Genomic DNA, 17,448 nt, shown 5'->3' with positions numbered 1-17,448 from the left:
GCGGGGCATGCTGGGAGCGGTAGTCCGCGCGGAGCTGCCGCGCATCGCGTTTCTCCTCTGCTCTCGTTGATGAAAGCACTGTTAATTACGTGTTAGCAACGAAGCAATTCATTAGCAGCGCTGGGGACGCACGTGCAGCGCCACCAGACAAATCCCAAGCCCTGCCTCTGGGCCTGCTCAGGGCTCTCAGTCCACTCACGAGTAATTTGCTAACAAACGTTGGCAGCTTCCCTTGGCTGGTGCAGGTGAGCACAGCTCTGAGCACACTTGTGGGGCTCCCCTCTCCCTTCTAGTCCAGTGCTGCTGCCAAGGCCTCCACGCTTCTCAGCGCCTCCCACAGATAGCAGAGCAGAGCAGACACACTGTGGACTTGGCCAATGTAAACTAAAGTTCTCTCTGCCATCAGCCCTTGCTCCACATCCCCAGAGGCACCCTAGTGTATGCAAACCTGTGAACAAGCTGGCTTTCCTCTCCCTATTATCTCTGCACCACCAATTATTGAAGAGAGTTCAGCGCAAGTTGCTAGGCTTTAATTAATGCTTGTGTTTTCACAAGGTGATCTTACAATTGTACACACAAGTGGCAACAACCTCACAATTAGAAAAGCAGAAAGCAGCCATCAAACAAAGCCCTTGGAGGCCGCTCTCAGTGCAATTCCCCACACGCTTCCAACACGGGAAGAGCAGTCGGTCACTGCTGCCCATCACAGCCCTTCTCTCAGTACAAGGACCCAAGATGAGGTGCTCCAAACCCATAGCAGCTCCAGGGCTCTGTTCCAGCTCACCCCACACCAAACCTTCAGTGGGTCAGAGACTTCCTGCCTTTCAGCATGCGCCGGAGGATCACCTCGATCCCAGCCGGTGTGCTGATGCGTTTGATCCAGCCGTGGGTCCGTTTGCGCTTGCGGTTGTTGGGCTGATACTCGTTCCCACGCGCTTTTGTGCGGATCTGCTGATGGCTCCAGGAGGGCACTGGGCTGGTGAAGGAGGGGATGGTGCCTGTGGGCTTCAAGGAGAGGTGGCTGAAAGGCAGCTCCCGGCAATGTGTGAAGACTGATGCTGACAGGAGCTGGGAGGGATGGACTGCAACTTGCTGGAGCAGAAAAAGCCTTTGGAAAAGCAAAATAAATAAATGAACACAAATAAATAAAGATTTGAAAAGTGGGTTAATACGAACCAAATAAGGTTTAACAAAGTTAAGTGCAAGACGTTGCACTTGGGTCAGGGCAATTCCAGATATGTATACGCAATGGGAGAACCCAGTGCGTGAAGCCCTATGGAGAAGCACTTGAGGGTCGCGGTGGCCAAAAATGCTGGATATAAGCCAGCAGTGCGCACCTGCAAACCAGAAAACCAACTGCATCCTGGACTGCATCATCAGGGGGGTAACAGCAGCAGGGCAGGAAGGAACCACCCTCCCTGTTCTGCCCTTGTGAAGACCTGTCTGCAGGGCTGTATCCAGACCCGGGGCTCCCAGCACAGGAAGTTTGTGGAGTTTTTTGCGCGGGTCCAGAGGAGGGCCACGAAAGTGCTGAGGGTGCGAACAGCCTCCCTGCGAACAGCTAAGGGAGCTGGGCTTCTTCAGTCTGGAGAAGGCTCCAGAGAGGTAAACCGAGGGATTTCCGGCCGCAACGAGCGGGCCGACCCCACCGAAGAAGGGACTCCTGCCCGCCCCTCTCGGTCCCGTCGCTCCGTCCCGCCTATTACCTGCCGCCAGCGGCCCGCTCCCACAGGCGGCCCAGCGCGGCCGCCATCGTCTCTGCTCCGCCTGACAGCACCGTCCTCCCAACAACGCCGCCCCCTATTGGCTCCCTCTGCTTGGCCAATCACAGGTGGCAAAAAGGGCGCGTGCGCGCTGGGTGGGAACGGCATTACGTATAACGTGACGGCCGCGGGGGGTGATGGGATTTGTAGTCCTGCAGGGGGCAGCGCACGCAGCGCTGTTACTATGGCGACGACCTCGGGGTTCGGCCTGAATCGCCAGGGCTGCGAACGTTTCTCCCGGTTCGGTGCTTCCTCCAAACGCTGCATTATCGCTTGTCCAAACTGTGCTGCTGAGGTTGCTTCCAGGACAGAGCAGCGCCGCATGCACTGTGCACCTGCAGGCAGGATTCCTCAGCCCGTTCTGCTCCTGAATGCCATTTTCAGCCCTTTTCAGAGCAGGGGAATGAATGGCAGACAGGAGGAGGGGGCTGACGGTGATTCACGGACCACCAAGATGGACCTCACCGCCCTCACTGCCTGCCCCACGCATACAGGGGGTATAAATGCAGCTCCCCCCAAACCAGGGACGTGAAAATAAACGGATAAATGAATGAATGCACGATAAACATTTGTCGTTTTCTGTTTGTCTTTGTGTCGCAGCCTCTGCCTGCTGTGAGCCTGTGCTCCCTGCGCTGAGCTCTGACACGTTCACAGCATGGCTGCACTTGTGGGAAGCCACAATGACCACAGCAGTGAGAGAACAGCAAAAGGCTTCTCCTGCACGACGAAGGCAGGGATTAAAAGCAAGTCCTGGTCACAGGCACTGTGCTGATGGAGGAAAACCCCATCTCAGCTGGAGCACCGCAACCAGCAGCAGCCAGAACTCATCCCACTGCAAGGGCCAAAGCCCAGAGCCCCTGCACAGCCCCCCTGCTCCTGGCAGGCCTCCATGGGCGGGCAGCTCGGTGTGCTCGGTTCAGCGTTGACTGGCAAGTCCTCTTGTCTGTCAAGCAGAAAGCCCTCCTCCTTAGGAGGGATTTAAGGGGCTTTCTATGGCTGTAGACTACAAGGACAAATAGCACCCCCAAGCCCCAGAGCTCGGGTATGAAGCTCCTCGCTCCGCCGGGGCTCATGGGGAGAAGATGGAAGGAGAAATTGCAGTCTAAAGCCGATGAGCTGAGCTGAAGGCACTGCTCCATCCTTCCCACCACAGGCAAAAAAATGTGATCAGAGGAGCCGACCAGCTGAGCAGCCCGCCAGCTCCCGCATCCTGCTCCTGCTGCCTCGCATCTCCTCTTCTCTCCCTTTGCCTCCTGCGAGAGCAAGCCTTTCATTTGCAACCTCGACTCCCGACAATCCCTGTCAATAAATGAGGTGAGCGTGCCGTTCCGTCCCTCTTTGCGGTGCTCGGAGCTGTGATGCAGGGCATGTGCTGCAGCAGAGGGGAGGAAGGTGCTCTGCACGGGGAGCAAAATGGCCAAAGGATCTGCTTGGAGGCTGAGAGCTGAAGGGCTTTGAATGGGGCTGCAGGGAGACGAGGGGAGGCAGCAGCTGCTGAGCAGCACGGCTGCTTGTGCTGTCACAGCACTGCGCTATGAGCGCGCTTTGAGCGCGGGGTTGAAGCTGCCCGGTGATAAAACTTAGGGACGGCTTCTCGTTGTGATGCAATTACAGTCAGTGATTGCTGGCTCCGGAGGAAGACCTGCTGTTGCTATGTGCGTGGCAGATCTGCTCGGCTTTTCGGTTGCAGAGTGAGGGGGGCACCTGCATGCATCGCTGCCCGGCGGAGGGGGGCAGGGTTTTCTCCTTCCTGCTCCTTGCAATGCTCCAGGCTGCTCCTGGAGGCTGTAGGACATTTGCAGCTGAAGGACTGGGGGCAGCTTTGCAGCGATGCGGTGGGAGCTGGCAGGATCCCCCTGGAAATCCAGGAGGGCTGGGGGTGGGGGGGCGAGGCAGTGTGTCAGCCACAGAGGTCAGACGCAGGTTACTCCTCTGTGCATTGCATAATCTTTTGTTTCTCAAGGTCTTCTTCCTTCCTAAAGAGAGACGTGTGGCAGGCAGCCAGCCCTGGCTCCAGGCTGCTCTATGTGCAATAGGTGCTTTCCCCGCAGCACTGCTTCTCCACTCGGTGCCATTTGCATCCTGCAGGGCCCTCAGCACAGCCCTGCACCCAGGGCCCTTCAGGCTGTGCCTGCTGAGGGTCTCAGGGCTGCCTGGTTGGTTCCTCACCCCTTATTCCTGCATGCCCTGATAAAGCTGCTGCTGCTGTATCAGGCCAAGCCGGCCGGGTGTAACAATAAACCCAGGTCCTTTCCACCCACCCGAGTGCTGTTTTGGGTTCCCCCAAAGGGAAGTTTACTTTGCAGGGCCGAAGTGGCATCAACGTTTTCTTGTGCTTTATCTGAGGCTGGTGCTTAAACAGGTGTTGTCTTTTCGTGCTTCTCGATGCTGTAATTTCTCCCCTTTGCAGAGTGAATGAATGGGAGAGGATGGAAAGAGCATAACGATATTGGCCCATTCCTCAAGAGTGTCGTGTGTCATCATTAATACTCGCGAGCCCCGGAGGGAAGGGATTAGAGCTGAACAAATTATTATGGCAGGTCGGATTCTGGCTGCAGCGCATCTCACGCTCCTCCTCATGTCTCTGGCACCTCTCCTCTGAGGATCTGCAAGGAATTAGCAGATATGAATCCCTGCTGCTCCCTGCGGGGGCCCAGGGCTGTGTGTGCTGGAAGGGCTTGGAGGTGCTGAGCAGTGGGGCTACAGGAGCGTTGTGGCACAGGGGGAGCAGAAGCCATCCACAGCCATCAGCTCCTGCAGTAGCGATGCTCTTGGCTCAGCAATTGGGGCCAAATGTTTAGCAGGGCTTCTGGCAAGGACAGGTTCAGTGCCATGATGGAGAAACGCAGCAGCATCCTTGCCCTCCTCCTGCCCCACAGGCTCCATGCCAGTCCCACATGGCTGCCTGTCACGCTACCATGTCAGGCTTTCTGCCCTCCGCACGTCGGATCGCGTCCAATTTCTCTCCAGCTGTGACATGGTGCCATCAAGTTGTGTAAAATCAGAGGCTCCGCAGCCCAAAGTAGGTCAGTAAGTTGTTTTTGCCAGCTGGGCTGTCGGCAAGCAGGGAGGAGGCGCAGAGGTTGGAGCTGGAGGATCCTGCAGCAATGCCCACATTTGGGGCACGGAGCCCTGGAGCTGGGCAGCACATCAGCCTCCCTCCATCACTGCTATAGCATCCTTCGCTCCTCTGCTGCTGTGATAGGAGAGATTTCCCAGGGGAAGCCGTGACTTTGGGGTGACACAGGCATGGGTAGCAGCTCACGGTGATGCTCTGCCCCCTCCTCAACCTCTGGGGATGCTCTGCTACGCTCCTGGCCTGGCGCCGTGCCTGACTCAGTGTTGTGCCTGGCCTTATGTAAGTGGTGCCGAAATCTCACTCTGCTGGGGGCGGCACTGGAAGGTAGCCGGGATGAAGGGGGGGGGGGGGGGGGAGGGAGAGAGGAAGAGCAGCTCATCGCCATGGTTACCAGCATCTTCACTAAGTTCTTCACATCCATCTGGCTTCATTTGCAGCCCTTTCATCTGGCGGAGGGAGGGAACGTCCCTTGATGTTTCTGGTTGCGGCAGACGGAGAGGTGGGAGGTGGGAGACAGGCAGCTCTCTGCCCCCCGCCCCGCTGCAGAGCCCTCCTGCCCCTCCGTTACACACCGGGCTGCGCTCTCTGCCATGATTGAGTCAGGGCTTTCACAGCTCCAGAGCCAAAGCATGGGCTGCCAGGTCTCAGGCTGTGAGCCCCAAGCCATGCATTGCTGTTAGGGACAGAGCCTGCCCTGCTGCTCCCCTCCTCCTCCACCAAAGCAGACCCAGGGGCAGAGCTGGGCTCCTGGATCTGCCTGCAGAGCTCCTGTGTGCAACAGCCTTCCAGCAAATCAATTCTGGAAACGAACAGGATGGACTAATTGAGTTAATCCTGCGAAGTTAATCAATGTCAAGTCAGGTTGGCCAGAAGTCCTGTTTATAATCCACGCGGAGATCATTAGTGCCCTGTGAAATGGAGGTGCAGGGCAAATCCTGGCTCCATGGAAATCAGAGTTGGAAGGCATGCTGGGGTGCCTGGGTGCTGCAGGCTGAGCGCAATGGGATCCAGCAGGACAGCAGCTGGATCCCACAGCTGCACTTCTGCCCCTGCCACCAAATCCACTCTCCTCAGTTCTCCACCTGCCCCTGTTTCTTGGTGCTTTGGACTGCGCTCTTCCAGCATTGCTGCTCCAGAAGTGCAGTGGGACCAATGGGCAAAGCTCGAGCCTGGCACCCAGCTGGTGCTCAAGACACGGTGAGAGCAGAGCTGTTCTCCATCCCAGCGCAGAGGCACCAGGGATCTTCCAGCCAGGAGCTCCAGCAGCTCCACTGGGCAGCTCCACTCCTGCCAGGGCTGCACTCAGCTTCCCCATCCAGGGCCTTGAGATCTTTTGCTCTTAATGCAGAAATGCTGCTGGGAACCAGGCTGTGCACGCTGGGGCTGCAGGGAGCCCTGAGCAGGATGCAGCCGAGCTCCAAACGCATTCAATTACCAAAGCTGCAGGCAGAGCCCTGAGCCCAGGCAGCCTCCAGGCCGGGTTTTGTTTTGCTGATTCCCTCTCGTGCGCTGCCAGCATTGCTGCTGCAGTGCTGTGTGCTCTGAGCGGTTGCTGGGGGAGTTAAGCAGGCTGCAGCGGGGATGGTGGTGTTTAATTCCCCTTGGGAAAGCGTTCTTCCTTCCCCTCCATCCCTGGGGGTTTCTGCTCTGTAACTGCAGCCGTTGCTGGGGGGTCTGCTGGATCCCCCCGGTCCCCACTGTGAATCGCTTTGCTGAGCAGATCCTCAGCATCAATAATTCAACGTACAGAGCTGCATCCATAATAAATGTGCATCAGCCTGGTGGAACGGGGGGGAGGGAGGGAGGGCAGGAACGTCCCCAGTGCTCCAAGTGCCCCCTGAGCTCAGAAACGGGCCGAGCACCTCTGGAAGAGCACACAGCACGGGCTGGGCCAGCGCTGGGGCCAGAGGGACTGTGCTGTGGTACCCCAGCCCCACGGCCTCCCCCCATCCCACTGTGGGGAGGGGGGCTGCCCACCCTCCCAGCTGGATATCTGCCTCTCCCCCAGGTTCCTGTGCTCGGCGTCGCTATGTGGAATGCCTCTAAATCAAAACACCCAACCTCAGTCCCTCGATTTGCGTCTTTCCCTGGTTGTGGTGGTGGTTTGGACGGGAGCTACACGCACACATTTAATCAGTATAAATAATGCATTTTCATAGCTGAGTCTCCCCTCAGCCCCACGTTTGGTGCCAGAAACGTCATTTTCAACGGGCTTTTCCTTGGGCGTTTGATTCCCTCGGTTCCACCTCCGACCAGGGAGGTGGGGGGCTGTGGGGAGGGCTGTGCACACGGGGAGCACTGGGGACACCTCAAAGCAGCTCCAGCAGCAGCTCCACTCCGGTTTATGCCGCCCTAACCTCCTTCTGCTTCCTCACACAGGGAGCATAATGCTGAACAGCATCACCGAGGGCTTCCTCTGCTGCCTGATGGGCAAAACGACCAACGCTGTGGGGCCGCTGGACAGCGTTGAGTCCAGCAATGGCTACAGCTTCCTGGAGGTGAAGCCAGGCAGGATCCTGCGGGTGCGACACAGCGCTCCGAGCCGCCCGCCTGCCGAGCCCCCCGAGGAGCCCGGGGCTGCAGACAGAGGCACGGTGCACTGCAAGCGCAGGATCACGCTGTACCGCAACGGGCAGCTGGTGATCGAGAACCTGGGGGACGCCGTGCGCTCCGAAATCCTGCACTGCTCCAACGGCTCGGCCGAGCCCAGCAGCACCGTGGAGCTGGAGCTGTCGGAGCTGGCTGGCCAAGGCCCGGTGCAGGGCTCTGCCGGCACGCCGGGCTGCGGCACGCCGGGATCTGGTGCGCGAGATGCCGCGGCCGGCAAGCGTCGTAAGCGTAAGCCCAAGAAAGTCATCAACATCGACTGCAAGAAGCAGATCACGAGCTGCAAAGGGACCCACGGTGACGTGGTCCTGTTCTTCATCCACGGCGTGGGCGGCTCGCTGGATATCTGGAAGGAGCAGCTGGACTTCTTCACCAAGCTGGGCTACGAGGTGGTGGCTCCTGACCTGGCCGGCCACGGCTGCAGCTCAGCCCCGCAGATCGCTGCTGCCTACACCTTCTATGCGCTGGCTGAGGACATGAGGGCCGTCTTCAAGCGCTACGCCAAGAAGAGGAACATCCTGATAGGGCACTCGTATGGGTAAGGGGCACCGGGGAGCGCTCGTCCCATTGCCATCCTCTCCGTGGCTGGATAGATCCTGCCCTGCGGGGCTGAGGAGCAGAGGATGGTGTGGGGTTTCCAGCCCTCACGTTATCTCCAGCTCTCATCCCCTCCGTCCCCTCGGTGCCCAGCTCTGGGCCCAGCTAATCCCAGCACCCTGAGCATGGGCCAGCGAGGAAGCTGGCGGTGTTCAGCCTATAAATAGAGTAAGTCTGAGAAAGTCAATTAGATGGGGGCTAAGCAGCGCAGAGGGAGCTGGATTAGATCGGTGGCAAGCAGGATGCAGCCTGCGGCGTGGCTGCACTGCTCTGTGGGTGCTGGCGATATCCCAGTGGCTTCATGTGCAGTGTGTGACACTCACCGTCCTCACCGCAGCTCCCACTTTGCTGTCTGCCCCTGCAGGGTCTCCTTCTGCACCTTCCTAGCCCACGAGTATCCCGACCTGGTGCATAAAGTGATCATGATCAACGGAGGGGGCCCGACGGCACTGGAGCCCAGCCTGTGCTCCATCTTCAACATGCCCACCTGCGTGCTGCACTGCCTGTCCCCATGCCTGGCCTGGAGCTTCCTCAAGTGAGTTCCACTGCCATCCCCAGCAAGCTCAGCCCTGAGTGTGCTGCCAGCCTGGGGATCCCCAGCACGGGCAGGCACAGCACCGGTGCCTCCACACTATTCTAATCCCTTCCACATCCCGCAGGGCTGGCTTTGCCCGCCAGGGTGCCAAAGAGAAGCAGCTGCTGAAGGAAGGCAACGCTTTCAACGTCTCCTCCTTCGTGCTGCGTGCTATGATGAGCGGGCAGTACTGGCCAGAGGGTGACGAGGTGTACCACGCCGAGCTGGCCGTGCCCGTGCTGCTGGTGCACGGCATGCACGACAAGTTTGTGCCGGTGGAGGAGGACCAGCGCATGGCAGAGGTACGGGAACAGCGGGGCTGAGGGCTCCTCCTGGTGCCGACGGCCCAGCGCTGACACGTTTCCCCTTCCAGATCCTGCTGATCGCTTTCCTGAAGGTGATCGACGAGGGCAGCCACATGGTGATGATGGAGTGCCCCGAGACCGTGAACACCCTGCTCCACGAATTCGTCCTGTGGGAGCCCGAAACGCCAGCAGGGGACGGGCAAGGGGAGAAGAAATAAGGTGGCGGGGACGCGGTGACCGGGCTGCTCCGATGGGAGAGATGCTGGGGAGCACGGAGGGGTTTGTGGGCGCAGCGGGGCGCAGCCGGCCTTGCCGGGCATGGAGCTGGTTTTGTTCCCGGGCCGCGGGCGGGCAGAGGAGCACGGAGGCTCCCCCCAGGCACGGGCGTGCGGGGCCGGCGTTGGGAACACGGCAGACCCGGTGCTGTGGCAGCCGCTGGAGCGCCTTCATCCTGTTTTGTTGTAGTATTCAATTCTTCACGCAGTGACCCCTCGGGGGCAGAGCGAGGACACTGTGGGGACACCGCTCCCAGAGCGGAGGGGGTCCTGCAGGGGGTGACCCTGGCATCTGGCGGCACGGAGCTGCGTCGGGATTGCTTTAGGGGAAGCCAAGTGGGATTTGCCTTTCTAAGCTGTGGTGGGGGCCGATGAGGCCAGAGCTGAGCTCTCCCCCAGTGCCACCGTTCGTGCAGTCGTGTCCCCAAACAAACCACTGCTTCAGGTCCTGCAGCTCCGGCTTCTGCTCAGCCCCCGTCCCACTGCGCCGGGGCTCCTGGGTGGGCACGGCTGCTCCCCTGCCCCTGACCCTCGCATGGGGATGGCTGCAGCCTCCCCTCACCGCAAAGAGCAGAGCCGCTCCCCTCTTTGTTTTCTCCCCTTATTTCCCCCATCTAAACCAAAGACACAGCCAGGCCTGCTTGCCCAATGGAACCTCGTCCCCTGGGTGGGTGCAAAACCCTTCTCGTCCCCTTGGGCCCCCAAAACCGTGCAATGAAGAGGAGCTGGTGCCAGCGCAGCAGGGACCACGTGTGACAGGTGCCATACGTAACCCACCCCTCACCCCTTCTCCTGGCACCAACCCACGCCCACCCTGCAGAATTTTAACCACAAACACGTGGGTTCGGATGCATTTCCACGCACCAAGCCCAGATCACGGCTCTGCTCCCCTGTACCCCCAGCCCAGGAGCTGCCATCGGCACCGGGTTGCAGCTCCCACCCATCAGGCTGCGCCGCTCGCTCCATCGCTTGCACAAAGGCAGAACCCGCACCATGATGTAAAGCTGTGTTGTATCTGCAGCCACATCCAACTCCACCACGGGGACGCAAAGCCGGACAGCAGGCGCGGCTCTGAGCTGTTGCAGCCATTTACTCATCACCACTTAGGGGTAGAGAGAAAATAAATAGAAACGTTCTCGTCATCGTTCACGACGTAAAAAAAACAAACCAGGCACTCAGGCCTCCGCCTCCTCGGGAAGAGCAGGGGGTGCCTCCAGGCCTTGGAGGGGGGCTCAGCGCCCAGCCTGGATGTCGGCTGGCCGCAACTGCCGCTCGCCCTCGGCCAGGAAGATGCGCATTGCCCTGTGCAGCATGTGGACGCCCAGGCGCCGGCGCCGTGCCGGGGACCAGCTGGCTGCCACGCCATAGCACTTCCCCTTCCTCTGGTTGGTGACGGCACGCAGCCCTGCGGGGTCAGCGCACACAGCTCCCACACCGTGCTTGCCATGGGGTCCCCGTGAGCACCCGCATGGCTGTAAGGTCCCCATTAGCACCCGCAGCCCCATGAGGTTGGGATTCCCTTTAGCGCCTGAGGTCCCCCCTTAGCACCTACGTCCCTATAGTGACAAACCCCCCGTTAGCACCCATGGGGTCCCATTAACAGCTGCTCCAACCCATCTTTTCCCCGCAGGAGATCAGTTTGGGGCATTGTACCCAAACCTTGTGTTGCTATCCAGGGACCCCCAGCTCTCATAGAATCATAGAATCACCAAGGTTGGAAAAGACCTAAAAGATCAACTGTTCACCTATTCCCAATAGCTCCCACTAAACCACGTCCCTCCACACAACATCCAGCCTTTCCTTCAACACCCCCAGGATCGGTGACTCCACCACCTCCCTTGGCATCCATTCCAGTGCCTGACCACCCTTTCTGAAAAGTAATACTTCCCAATGTCCAGCCTGAATCTCCCCTCTCTCCATGGAATCTCTCCATGTGTGCCAGGACGGGCTGCATCCCCCTGCTGCCATACACGAGGGGGGACCAGCCCTCACAAACCCCCATCCCCCGCTCACCCAGGGCCTCCAGCAAGCAGCCCTCCCTCGTGTACGCCTCAGCCGGCACGCTGCTCTGGAAGCAGTGCAGAGAGATGACACCCATCCCACTTGCCCAGATCTCCAGGATGCGCCGCACTTTGGGACAGCCCTGCAGGACAGCCCCGTGCCCGTAAAGCCTCCTCCTTTCCCATGCGATCCACCCCACAGCCACCCCATCCCACCTTCCTTGTCCCCATGTGGTGCTGGGTCACAGCCTCGGCGAGGTGGCTGTAGGGCCGGGCACGCGTTCCTTTGCCCACGTAGAAGATGGCATCAACGAAGGTCCTGAAGCATTCCATGGGGCTCAGGCGGTGGCAGCGCAATGGCAGCTCCTGCGTGGTCCTGGGGGTGCAAATCCCACCCCGGGGGCACAAAGAACCTCCAGATGTCGGGTTCCCAGCCTCAGGGGCGGCCCAAGAGGCGGCACAGCCCTACCTGGGGTCGAGCAGGAGGTAGTTGAAGCTGGCTTTGAGCAGCCCCTCGCGCCAATGCCGGCTCCGGTCGGGGCGGTCGAATTGCTGTGCCAACACCGTCTCGTCCTCGGTGCAGTTGGGGATACGGCCGGTGCGTAGCGCATCTGTCAGCTCAGGGCTGTGCCCTGGAAGGGGGGGGGGGGGGAATTGGGGTCATCCTGAGCCCCCCCAGCACTACGGGGATGGAGGTCCCCAGGATTCACCTGCCGGGCTGCGGCTCAGCTCCTCCAAGCGCCGCAGGTACACGCGCCGGGTGAGCGCTGTGATGGGGCCTGGGTCGTAGCCCAGCGCCCGCAGCCTCCGGAGGAGCGCTTCATCTGAGAGCACCCGCAGGGACTGCACTTGGTCCCCGTCCCCAGGGCCGGTGGTCTCAGCACTGGGACTGTGCCACTCAGAGGGCGGGCATCCGTCGGGATCCACGGGGTGGTGGGGACTGCGGTCCGCAGGCGAGCACGGCATCGGTGGGGTCCTTGGCTCCGGGATCCTGGGGTCAGTGGCAGGAATGGAGTTCTGAACATGTGATGGGGAATCCTGGAGGTTGTCACTGTCCCCAGGAGCCGGCAGCACTGTGGAGCTGGGAGAACACTGAGCATCTGATGGGGAATCCTGGGGGTGGCTGGGATCCCCAGGACCCAGCAGCACAGTAGGGCTGAGGGATCCCTCAGCACCCGACAGAGGGTTCTGGGCACAGCCGTGATCCCCAGGAGCTAGCAGCACTGTGGGGCTGGAGCTGCTGGTCCCCAGGGGCTGGCTGGGGGTCCTGGGAAGGATCTGGGTGTCATCTGAGGACCCTGTGCTTTCTGCATCCCCACCAGACACATCCTCACCGCCGAGGGCAACACAGTGCCCTGGGGTGGTGGCAGGGTCGCTGGGGATGCCCCTGGGTGCTCTGATCCGGGGGGGCCTGCGGGGCTTCTCCAGGCTGGCATCAAAAAGAGAGGAGGAGGAGGAGGAAGCATTGAGCCTCGCTGCTGAGGCCTGAAGGCGGATCTTGGTGCGGGGGGTGACATGGCAGAACTGGGGATGCTGCAGCCCCTGTGAAGTGACATCCCCTACAGCAGGGCTGCAAGGGAGCTCCAGGCTGCAGGGGAGGGAGCCCTCGAGGCTGCAGCCCTGGAACAGCACAGGCAGCTCCTCCGCAGCTGAGGGGTTCTGGGCAGGCAGCTCACAGGGTCCTGCTGAGGAGGGGGCTTCTCCTGGGCACACCCCAGCCCTGCTGGGCTCCAACATCTCCACTGCAGTGAGGAAATGCTCGCTATCCTCACTGCTGTCCCCAGGGAGATCATGGCCTCTGGTTCCTGCTTCCAACACCCCACAATCCCTGCTGCAGCGCAGGGGCTGGGGGGGGCTCCTGGCCCCAGCAGTGGGCTGCAGGGAGGAGCTGCACGCCCCCGTTCCCTTTAGGGGTACCTCCTCATGCTCACCCCCAGCCCAGAGCAGTGTGCTGGATGCCAGGGGCTGCAGAGGCAGAGCCGGACACCCTGGGGTGAGGGAGGAACCCAAGGAGGGTTGAGCACAGCACGAGGGCTCCCCCAGCCCACAGCTGCCCCCCAGCCCGGGCTCCTCCAGCTGGGTCACGCGAGTGCTGCTCAGCAGCTCCGCAGCGCTGCAATCCTCGGACAAGAAGGACAGTGAGCGCCGGAGTCCCTGGGGGGCCGGGAGGCTCCAGTCCCGCAGGAGCCGCACGCACAGCCCATGGCCCTGCTCCAGCGCCAGGTCGATGGCTCGCTTCCCGTCCTGCAGGGAGGGAACACCGCTGCTGGTATCGCTCCCACCAGGGACGGAGGGCTCCGAGGCGCCGCCCCCAGCGCTAACCTGGTCCCGCAGCTCCGGGTCCCCCCCGTTCTGCAGCAGCAGCTCCAGGCACCCGCAGCTCCCCCAGGACGCAGCGACGTGCAGCGGCGTGAGCCCCTCGGCAGCCCTACCACCGTACCGGCGTCACCGCCGTCCTCTCGGGGGCTCCGCTCCCACTCGGCAGAACGGAGCCGAGCTCCCCAAGGCCGTTACCTGGCATTGGGGTCCCCTCCGTAGCGCAGCAGCAGCCGCAAGCAGCGCACGCCTCCCCCGGACCCCCCCGCAGCGCTCAGATGGATGGGGGCGAACCCCCCTGAAAGCAGCAGATTGGGGTCGGCCCCGTGCCGCAGGAGGACCTCCACCGCCCTGCGGGGGGACAACGCGGGGTCACCGCCCCTACCGCAGCATCACCTGAGCCTCGGCCACACGGCAAAGCGACAGCCCGGGCTGCAAAGCCCACGCCGCCGCCGCGAAGCCCGGGCTGCTGCAACGCCCGACCCTTCCCCGTGCAACCTTCGACCCCTGACCCGTCCCGTCCCATCCCATCCCGTCTCATCCCATCCCATCCCATCCCGATGCCCTCTTACTCCTCGCGCCCGCCCCGCAGCGCCGCGCACAGCCGCCCCGCCGCCCCGCGCCGCCCCGCGCCATTCATGCCGCCCTGCGCACGCGCCTCCCAGCTTCGAATTCCCCGCGCGCCGCCGCTGATTGGCGGGCGAGGCGACCAATAGGAGGAGGCCAGAGGCCGCCACGCCCTTCCGCCGGATGTGGGGAAGAACGAAGGGGGCGTGACCACAAATGCCGAGCTGCGGCGCCCGCTGCCTGCCCCACTTCCGCCCGGTGCCTCCAGCGCTCCGCACCAGCGCCACCCAGCGCCGCGCTCCAGCATTGCACGCAGTGCCCCGCGCAGCGCTGCGCGCATAACTGCCCGATGCTTCCCACTACCCTGCATCGTCACCACCCAGTGCCTCCCAGTTATGACCCCTCCCAGCCCCTCACCACGTCCAGCAGCAGCCCCAGTGCTGCCCTGTGCCCCCGGATATCCCCTGCCATCCACAGCATCCTTCACATCCCCCTGGGCGTCCTCACCTCCCTCACATCTCCAGTACAGAAACCACCACACCACCACCACAGCCAGGCAGGAAAACATCTCTTTTTTCCCCGTTTCCACGGCCGTGCACCCAAACCCAATGGTGTGGTGGCCGTGGGGTGGCCCTTCCCCAGATCAGACGGTGGCCTCCACTTCGGGGGGCTCGTCCCCCTCCAGCAGGCTGTATGCTGCATGGCTCTGGAAGGGTCTCTGCAGGGGATGCGCCAGCAGCTTGGCCATGCAGTTGTGCAGCTCCACCGCTGGCCCCGTCAGAGTCACCTCATACCTGTAGTTGGTGCCCTTGGTGTCCAAGCTACCAAAGAAGGCATACAGCTCCTGAGGGGCAAAGGATGTGAGCAGCAGGGGGGTGGCACAGCGCTGTCTCCCCCCACTCCTTCCATGCATACCTTCCAGCTGGTCTCATCCTCCTTCTCCTCCGCCCCATTGTGGATGTAGACGACGTCGAAGAAGAAATAAGGGCACTGCAGCATCTTCTGCAGGGGGAGAAGCGAGCACGGCTCCGCATGCACCAGCGTGCAGAAATTGGTGTTCAGCCCAGGGGGGTGAGGAGGGGGGGGTTCCTTACCTTCATCTGCTCCGACACAGAGAACTGGGGCTGGCAGCCGGGGCGGCCGAGCACCAGGATGGTGCGCACCACGTAGGGTGGCGGGATGGTCTGCACGTTGTCCGTCACCGGCAGCTCGATCTTCTGCTGGCTGTGATGCCATGCTGGGACTGAGCGCCACGCAATGCCTCCCCCCGCCCCAATAACACCCCCCAGGGGCTGCTCTGCGCTGGGAGCTTCCAGCCCTGACCCCCCCAGCGCTGCCCCCCCAGCTGTATGGACTCACATGAGGTTGAAGAGCCCATCCAGATCTGCGGTGTGAGGTAAGGAGCAGTGCTGGCACACAGAACCCCCCCCCCCACCCCCATAACCAAACCCAACGCGCACCAGTGATGCAGCAGAATGGGACAAAACTGGGGGCAAAACCTCCAGAAATGCCATTTGGTGGCTGTGGAGGAGCTGGCATCACACCCATAGCACAGAGTCAGCTGCACCAGGGGCACCGTGGGTCTCTGCCCTCTGCAAGAATGGACTGAGACCCCTTCCTGCCCCAGTATCAGTGGATACTGAAGGACTTGCAGACGACGGTCTCCAGGTCGTAGAGGCAGCTGCAGACCTCACGGGGGTCCGAGGTGAACCCTGAAAGCTGGGAGGGGGCAGGTGAGGGTCACAGAGCCATCCCCATCCCCATTTCATCCCCATCCCATTCCATCCCCATTTCATCCCCATCCCCATCCCACCTCATCCCCACTCACCCACGTGGCATCATTGTTCACCACCACCAGTGCAAACTCGTGGCTCTTGTCAATCTTGTGCTTCGTCCTCACAAACATCTCAATCATCTTCTGTGAGATGTTCAGTGCGTTGGTCTTGGAGCTGCCAGGATGTTGGGGAAAGGAGGGGGGGGCACAGCGCTCAGCAGGGTCCCCCCCTCTCACCCCTTCCCCACACCAGCCCCACCACTCACTCACCCATTAAACGACTCCAGCTTGGGTAGAGCCATCTCCTCAGCCAGATCCAGGCAGATGATCTGGGTGAGACCCCCATGGCTGAGCCCTGCACCCCACAACCGAGCCCCCCCCCCCCCCCCGAACCACGCACTCACCACCTTCTCAGGGCAGTTCACCCTCGGCGTCTTCACCTGCACCTCGGGAGGGGGGTGTGCAGGGCCGGGCCAGGCGGTGCCATCGGGGGCTGCGGTGCCCTGGGGGCTGTCCTCACTGCTGGCCGCCTCCCCCTCGCCCTCACTGCGGTTGCCCACACTGCTCTGAGCGCTCAGTGCCCGATCCTCAGCACCTTCAGGGTTGGAGCGAGTGCGGGGCCGCTGCTCCGGAGCTTTTTCCTCCTCCTCCTCAGCAGCACTGCCCGGCCCAGACGTGTCCATCCCGCAGCTGCGCTCCATGGCACCGAGCTGGGGGGGAGGGGGGGGCTGTGAGGGGCGGGGGCTCATTGCACCCCAGCTCTGTGCACCCCGTATCCGTGCTCTCTTCATGCTGTGCACCCTTTGCTCAGTGCACCCCATACCCCATGCGTACCGTGTGACCCAATCCCCAGGCACCCCCTGCTCCGCGCACCCCACAACCACAAACTCCTCGTTCTGTGCACTCCGTACCCCACGCATCCTCTGCTCTGTGCACCCCATACCCCTGCACCCCCAGCTCCGTGCACCCCCAGCTCCGTGCACCCCACACCCGCGCACCCCCAGCTTTGTGCACCCTCTCCTCCCACACCCCGCACTCTGCACACCCCCTCGCCCCATTCACCCCCACCCCTCTCCCTCCCGTTCCACGCACCCCATTCTCGTGCCCTCCCCCTCGCTCTGCACCCCCCCCCCCCGGCACACACGGACCCCAACCCCCCCCCGCTGCCCCTCATCCCCGCTCTCACCCGCTCTCGGCCGCCCGAGCCCCGCTCGGCGCAACCCGGAAGTGCCCCCCCTCGCAGGGGCTGCTGGGAGTTGTAGTTCTCCGGGCGCTGCTGACACGTGGCGTCACCCGGGCGCGCACCGCACCCCGAACACGTGTGCACCGCCGTGCAACAGCCCCTGCACTCCAAATACCCACGCGCGCAGCCTCCTGCACCCCCAAAAATCCGTGCGCACCGTCCTGCACTCGTGCAAATCCTCCTGCACTCAAGGACACTGAGCAGAGTGGTGCTCCCAGCTGGCTCCATGGGCAGCCACGTGCACGGGAGGCTCGGCGTGGGGCAGAGCGGGGCCTCAGGGTGGGGATGGGGTCCCCAGAGCCCCCCAGGATGGCCGTCACCCGGCGCAGGGCAGCGCAACAGTTAAGT

General features: G+C 62.0%; 4 protein-coding genes across 4 annotated transcripts; 1 reads left to right on the top strand and 3 right to left on the bottom strand.

Moving 5' to 3' along the window:
• Positions 1-508: 508 nt before the first annotated feature.
• On the bottom strand, positions 509-1,824 carry MRPL34 (mitochondrial ribosomal protein L34). The gene is made up of 2 exons (XM_052699731.1): positions 1,707-1,824; positions 509-1,108 (listed from the first exon to the last, which is right to left on the bottom strand). Exons 1-2 carry the CDS (start codon positions 1,751-1,753, stop codon positions 799-801), a joined length of 357 nt encoding a protein of 118 aa, XP_052555691.1. The 5' UTR covers positions 1,754-1,824; the 3' UTR covers positions 509-798.
• Positions 1,825-2,721: 897 nt separating this feature from the next.
• Positions 2,722-9,972, top strand: ABHD8 (abhydrolase domain containing 8). Its single transcript, XM_052699893.1, has 5 exons — positions 2,722-3,077; positions 7,222-7,987; positions 8,411-8,581; positions 8,706-8,922; positions 8,994-9,972. The coding sequence occupies exons 2-5, from the start codon at positions 7,230-7,232 to the stop codon at positions 9,141-9,143; spliced, it is 1,296 nt and encodes a 431-aa protein (XP_052555853.1). The 5' UTR covers positions 2,722-3,077; positions 7,222-7,229; the 3' UTR covers positions 9,144-9,972.
• Positions 9,973-10,124: 152 nt separating this feature from the next.
• Positions 10,125-13,645, bottom strand: ANKLE1 (ankyrin repeat and LEM domain containing 1; the record flags this gene model as incomplete). Its single annotated transcript, XM_052699892.1, has 6 exons — positions 10,125-10,605; positions 11,214-11,343; positions 11,417-11,576; positions 11,670-11,832; positions 11,911-13,444; positions 13,523-13,645. Coding segments are annotated over 6 exons (2,283 nt in total), but the record flags the coding sequence as incomplete, so codon positions are not given.
• Positions 13,646-14,634: 989 nt separating this feature from the next.
• On the bottom strand, positions 14,635-17,440 carry BABAM1 (BRISC and BRCA1 A complex member 1). The gene is made up of 9 exons (XM_052699763.1): positions 17,044-17,440; positions 16,262-16,567; positions 16,128-16,186; positions 15,912-16,032; positions 15,724-15,802; positions 15,443-15,467; positions 15,178-15,307; positions 14,999-15,085; positions 14,635-14,927 (listed from the first exon to the last, which is right to left on the bottom strand). The coding sequence occupies exons 1-9, from the start codon at positions 17,326-17,328 to the stop codon at positions 14,727-14,729; spliced, it is 1,293 nt and encodes a 430-aa protein (XP_052555723.1). The 5' UTR covers positions 17,329-17,440; the 3' UTR covers positions 14,635-14,726.
• Between the last annotated feature and the right edge of the window lie 8 nt (positions 17,441-17,448).

The sequence above is a fragment of the Tympanuchus pallidicinctus genome, unplaced genomic scaffold, assembly GCF_026119805.1.
Source record: "Tympanuchus pallidicinctus isolate F22 unplaced genomic scaffold, pur_lepc_1.0 scaffold38, whole genome shotgun sequence".
Lineage (NCBI taxonomy): Eukaryota > Metazoa > Chordata > Aves > Galliformes > Phasianidae > Tympanuchus > Tympanuchus pallidicinctus.
The sequence above is the reverse complement of the archived record's forward strand: the minus strand, read 5'-3'. Positions and strand labels throughout refer to the sequence as shown.